This window comes from Tupaia chinensis, unplaced genomic scaffold, assembly GCF_000334495.1.
Source record: "Tupaia chinensis unplaced genomic scaffold, TupChi_1.0 Scaffold143935_1, whole genome shotgun sequence".
In the NCBI taxonomy this organism is placed as follows: domain Eukaryota; kingdom Metazoa; phylum Chordata; class Mammalia; order Scandentia; family Tupaiidae; genus Tupaia; species Tupaia belangeri.
This window is the reverse complement of record NW_006203786.1, coordinates 780,634-787,055: the sequence shown is the minus strand read 5'-3', so window position 1 is coordinate 787,055 and position 6,422 is coordinate 780,634. Positions and strand designations below refer to the sequence as shown.

Genomic DNA, 6,422 nt, shown 5'->3' with positions numbered 1-6,422 from the left:
CTTACCAGGGTGTAAGATTTGGTGTAATACAGCTTGGTTTTTAAGTGTGAGGAACCAAATCACATTTACAGCACAAATTATGTCCACGGACCGATATGTTCTGTGGCCTCTAATTTGCAATCAGTTGTATAAGAAGGTTTTGTCCTCCTACATTCTGACTTTCTGGCTGAATTGTAAATACCTTAAGGCCATGGATTTTAGAAGTAGGTCCTAATGAAAAGTGCTCTCCAGCAACCTCCGAAATGAGCTTTATCCTATTAAATAAAGCATGTGTGGCAGAAACGGAGAAGTTTCCCCAGTCGTTAGGAGGTAACTAGATGGACTGTGAAATTTTAATCAAGCAGAAAAGCACGTGCACCATGATGTTTTTCTGCACCACTATTTCCTTACAGAGGTTAGGGTCCTACTTCTAAACAACTGCAAAGGAGAAGCGGGAATATAATGGGATCTAACATTACTGAGCATTCATAATAATATATGCAAAGCATGCTGCTCAGTAGAATAAATGTGATATTATAGTCTCCCTGTAACTTGAGAGATATAACTGAGGGTGCATTCAATTTCTCTGTGTTGATATGAAGATGTTAAGACAAAGGTGAAAAGCTATTTGTTGTGCCATTGAGAAATTAGTGATTAGATTGTTGGATAAATGGAAGATAATCGTTATTTTTTCCCCCGTGAAAAAGAAATGGAAGTTCAAAGAAATAAAGTAATTGCCAGAGATTAGTCAGGGAATGGATGTCCATTGAAGGAAGTGACTGGAAAGAGCCTTACGATCGTGTGTCTTGGCTTTTTCTTGGTGCTTTAAACAAGATATTTAAGCAAGAATTGGCTGACTTGAGATTTAAAGTGGAAGAGAATATAGAAATTTAGAATCCAGAAATTTGAGGCTTCACTGGACTTGAACAGCCAAAATCTTCTGGATTTAAATAATAAAAAGTGGACTGAAGAAAGCATTGAAAAATAAAGGCTTGTAAAATTTTGGCAGCTTAATCAAGCATACTTCCACCTTGTGATTTTTTTCTCCTTTTCTGTCTGCTTCCATTTATCTGGCACATTCAGAGGGAGGATTACACTCTAAGAAATATTTATGGGCCAGCTGGTGGCATAGTGGTTAAAGCAGCTAGATCTCACAAGACCGACCACGCAGTTCGAATCCCAGAACTGGTGACCTGAAAAACACTCTGGGCACATATACGTTCATGCCCAAAATCCCAAAAGAAGGGAGAAATGGGGAAAATACATGTACATACACACACACACACACACACCCATACATATATGCATATATATACCCCCGCATATGCATATATACATACACATATATACATATGTGTGTGTATACATTACATTACATATTCACTTGGAATATTCCAAGAAGTATGGAACTCCCCTTATTATTTCTCAATTTAGATATCTAAATTATTTTCCATTGTGCTGGCAGGTTTAGCTAGTGTATATTTAACAGTGTGGTAGACAGGTTAATAGATCTCCAAAAGTTTCCAGTTCTAAATCTATGGAATTTGTGAATATGTGGCCTTACATGGTAAAAGACACCCTATAGACATGATTAACTTAAGGACTCTGAGATTCTTAACTGAGATCCTGAATTACCCAGTTGGATTCCAGACATATTATAATAACAAGATTCCTTAGAAGAATCAGTGAGTGACCAGCAGTTAGCATAGTGGTTAAGGTGCTGGACTCCCACATGACTGATCATGGTTCAAGTCCTGGACCCGGTGGCTTGAAACTTACACCAGACGTGTGTGCATGTATGCTCAAAATTCTGAGACAAGAATGGAGGAAAAGGAATTGTGGCATGGCCCTCCTCCCCGGAGGGCAATTTCTCACTTTCTGTCTATCTCTGTCTCTCTGGTGAGCCCATGCCCCCTACAGCATAAACTCTCTTAAAAAAAAAAAAAAGAGAGAGAGAGAGAAGAAAATATAATGACCAAAGCAGAGTGTCACAGTTTATTGAATTTGAACTTGAAAGAAGGGACCATTTCAGCCTTCTTGGCTCCAGAATTGAAAGAGAATAATTTGTGTTGTTTTAAGTCACTAAATTTGTAGTAATTTGTGATAGTAGCAATAGGAATGAGTACAGATAGTTAAGGTGACAGTCACTGATATGGTAAGCAGAAAGCATTTCTCTATCATAATTAGATCCCTTCTAAAGGATGACTCCAAAGCGACAGGTTTCTGGAGCTGAAGGGAGGGACCAAGGCCTTTCAGATAAAGCTAACGCTTCCATGATCATCTGTGGAGTTGTCTTGGACCCATGACACTGGGTTCCGGTGATCTTGCAAGTAGACTATCCATCTCTTCCAGCCAAATGCTTGTATCCAGGTAGTTCCACCACAACTTGGAGAAAAGGACACCAGAAGGGTGTGCACAGTGGTGCCCAGCACAGTAGAGGCTAAGAGCTCATATCCGTGAGCCAGATTTTCTGGACTCAAGCTGCATCTATACTGTGTGACTCTGAACAAGATGTTTCATCTCTGTCTCAGTTTTCCATCTGAAAAGTGCAGACAACCACAGTTTCTTCATTAGATGGCTGTAAGGAGTTGGCGACTGCATATGAGGTACTTACGGCAGTGCCTGGCACACAGTAAGTGCTCAGTACGCACAAGTTGGCACTGCTCTTACTACATGGAGGGAATGAAGAGCATTCAGACTCGGAGCAGCTATTGGCACAGCCAGGGCCAGTATCCAGATGTCTCAGCTTCTGGTTCAAGGACTCTTTCTTCTGTAGACAAAGCGACCTCCTGAAATAGCTAGTAGAGGAGAAGCAGTTAAGTACCTTCTGAAGGTGTGATCAAGGCAGTGGAACCACAGAAGCAGTGGAATGGTCTGCTTTTGCTTACCCTTTGGGTTTCTCCGTGAATCAGTAGGGTTCTTCGAAACTTCTTGAACTGACTTAAGTGAAAGAACTGACTGGCAGGATTGGTGGGTAGGTGGCTGAGGGGGATGCTCTCTGGATTAATGGGAAACCCTGAGGCCTGGAAAGCAGGAGTCTTAGCCACTGTCTTCCAGCAGAAAGGGTCAGGTTCAGGTGCAACCACTAACAGCATCCAATTCTTTCATCTTTGTGTCCCTTGCTCAAGATTCAAAGGACTGGAAGAGAACATCTAATTCACTGAGTTCCAAACACATGCCCTTTGTTTTGGCTTTATTGTGACAGAAAAGAAAATGTTCTGCCTGCCCATCATATCAAGACTACACTCAAGATAAACTACAACTTTACTGACTTTTTTTTAAAGAGAGATACTTTCATACTTTCGCTATAGGGCATATGTGCTCACCAGAAAGACAGAGAGAGAGAGAGAGAGAGAAATCACCCCCAGGGGGGATGGCCATGCCACAATCTGTTCTCCATTCTCTTCTTGGGATTTTTGGCATGCACACACACACAGCCAGCATGAGTTTTAAGCTGCTGGGTCCAGGACTTGAACCATGGTTGACTACATGGGAGTCTAGCAACTTAGCCATTACACCATCCACTGTTCCCTATCTACAATGATTTCTAAAGAAACCTTATGAACAGATGAGAGGAGAAACCTAGTGAAGAGGGAGTGGGATGGGTTGAGTGAGACAACTATGCTGTTGGGGGAGGTGGTCAAAGGAAGAAGTATAGGGAGTTCTGTGCTCTGATAATCAGCTGCCATGGTTTACTGACATCTGTAGACTCTGAGAATGTAAAGAGGCCAGAGTAAGAAAAAGGCAGGGAAAAAAAAAAAGAAGAAGAAAGGAAGGAAATGAAGTAAAAGCTAAGAGAAATTCACCAGTAATTACAAGAAGGCCTTGACACTGAGTTGGCTGGGGTGTGAAGTAAAAAAAGACAGAAAAATACTTTTAAAAAAATAGGAAAAGGCTTAGAAAATGTATAGAAATCAAAGAGTAATAGGCTAATTGCATTTAATAATTATAGGAGAACACATACTTATTATGTCTATATATCACACAAATTAAAATTTATTGTAAACTGATTTAGTAATTCTACATACCACAGAGGCTACTCTGCAACTCCTTTGAAATACAAGATTTGAATTTCATTTGTGTGAGTTAGAAAAATCCAAATAAAGGTGTTTTGTAAATAATTAAGCACGTTAATGGAAGAAAAATGGGATTTAGAAAAACGGACATTATCACCAACATTACTATTAAAATATGAGTTTGTGATATTTTTAAAGTTAATGCACCTATGAATGCATCCCCTAGGTGTTTCTTTGTGGTTAGGCATATAAAAATGATTTGTTTTAAAACAAGTAGAATAAGAATTCAAGTGTGCCAAATGTTGAAAGCATAAAATGCATTATTATAAACAAAACTGTTGATAATAATTCCTAATATGTTTTTTGGTTTTGTTCATTTTTTACTCTTCTCCACCAGGGAGGGAATAAGTTCCTTATTGGACACTTAGGTATGAGGTTGATGGCTATGACTTGGCCTCATACAGCTTACAGTTGGTTGGTTCACTAGGAAAGTCTGTTTCTTCAGCGTGTGGAATATGAGAAAATGAAATATACCACATTGGAGACAGGAGATGTGGGGAGATTCTATCTTTAACCAGTGTGTGACATCCAGCAAGTCACTTCTCTTCCTGTTGGTCAAGATCCTATGAACTCAGAGGCCACCTGAAATCATATGTACAATTCCCTATGTATGTGCATTTACGTATTATTTGGAAGAAAATGTCCATAGGTTCATCAGCCTCTCAATGATCCATTTGTAACTTTGAAGACTCTAGCTCTCGGCTACTACTGGCTAAAATTTATCCTCATCTATAACCTCCAGCCTTCCTTTTGGAATGTTTCAAAACAAGAAGAGTTGCTAGTCTGAGGGCTGGAAGGAAGGTAAAAATCATTTGGTGATTCAGCATGATTTTCTAAACATGAAAACTAAGGGCCACATGGCGTCTTGAAAGCGAAGCGAATAGAAATATGAAGACGTAATTTAACAGCAGGTAGCTCCATATCGCTTCCTTGGAGGGATTTCCATCCATTCCTCTCTTTCTGACTCCTCCTGCAGATCTCTCCACACACTTCCTGACACAAGTTGGGTCTCATAAATCAGAAAAGGGTAAAATGGCAGCTGTTCCTTCATTGGTCCTCTTGGTCCTGTTGGTTTCTTGCGATCCATACCTCAACTCCCAAAGCGCAGGGAGGCTCCATGGTGGCAAGCTAAGCAAATTCCAAATGCCCAATCACCGCGCTTGTCCTGGGGCTAAGCAAATTCCAAATGCCCAATCACCTCGCTTGTCCTGGGGCTAAGCAAATTCCAAATGCCCAATCACCGTGCTTGTCCTGGGGCTAAGCAAATTCCAAATGCCCAATCACCGCGCTTGTTCTGGGGCTAAGCGGCATTATTGCGGAATTGTGCAGTCTGCTGCGTGTGCCTTTTGAGGAAAGGAAGGAGCGGCCTCAGCTTTCTTTTCAGCTCAATGATCACAGCTGAGCCCACAGACAAGCACTACAGATTCTTTTTTGATAAGGTACAATGGGTTTTTAATTGACTCTCACGTTTCTAACTACTTTTTGACCCATACCTGATAAGTGTTAGTGGGATCTAGCATTCTCGAAATTTGTCATTAACTAAATCCCTTTCTGCTGACTCTTTATTCTTATCCACAAATGAAAAAGCTTCTGAAAGCTTATCAGAACGTTTCCCTCCTCTATTCAAAATGCAAAACTCCCAGTGTCAGTGAGTGAGTCCAAAAGGGAGTTAGTTCTCTTCCCCTTTCCCCGTTCTTCTGTCTAAGGTTATTTATGGAAGGGATTTGGGGCATGGGCTTGAGCATATCAACAGCAATTATGGAGGGTGTAGTTTGTGAAGTTATTGTGCCCATTTTTTGGGGAACAGATATTTTTGCTTAGGGCACATGCACTCACCAGAGAGACAGAGAGATGGAAAGGAAGACATTACCCCTTAGGGTGAGTGGCCACAACGCAATCCCCTCTCCTCCATTCTCCTCTCGGGATTTTGGGCACACACACACACACACACACCCAGTGCGAGTTTCAAGCTACTGGGTCCAGGACTTGAACCGCAGTCAACCATGTGGGAGGGTAGCACCCTAACCTCTATGCCACCTACTGGCTCCATGTTGTGCCCATTTTAATGAAGAGGAAATAATAGTTCAGAGTTGAGCAGTGATGAGGGATGGACATTCCAGTCTTGTGATTTCTGATTTTGTGTGTACTTCTGACAAAATATGGCTCCCAACATCACACTCTACTCCACTGCTTTGCCCAGTGGTCTGCTTCATTCCCATCCTGCCTTCCTAAAAGGTCTGACATGTCTGTTATTAGAAATACCTTAGGTAACAAACTCCAAAGTTAGTCACATGGTCCCCACAAGGTCTCTGTAAAGTGCAGGTTGTAGCTGAGAAGACAAAGACAGTGTGTGAGGGGGCTGCTGAA

At 41.2% G+C, this 6,422-nt stretch overlaps 1 protein-coding gene across 1 annotated transcript in view; it reads left to right on the top strand.

The window, feature by feature from the left end:
• Nucleotides 1-5,443: 5,443 nt before the first annotated feature.
• Nucleotides 5,444-6,422, top strand: part of IQCJ (IQ motif containing J) — a 103,501-nt gene continuing 102,522 nt past the window's right edge. Inside the window, exon 1 of the mRNA XM_006165506.1 lies at nt 5,444-5,494. Coding sequence (XP_006165568.1) covers nt 5,444-5,494 — 51 coding nt within the window. The remainder of the gene's footprint in view (nt 5,495-6,422) is intronic.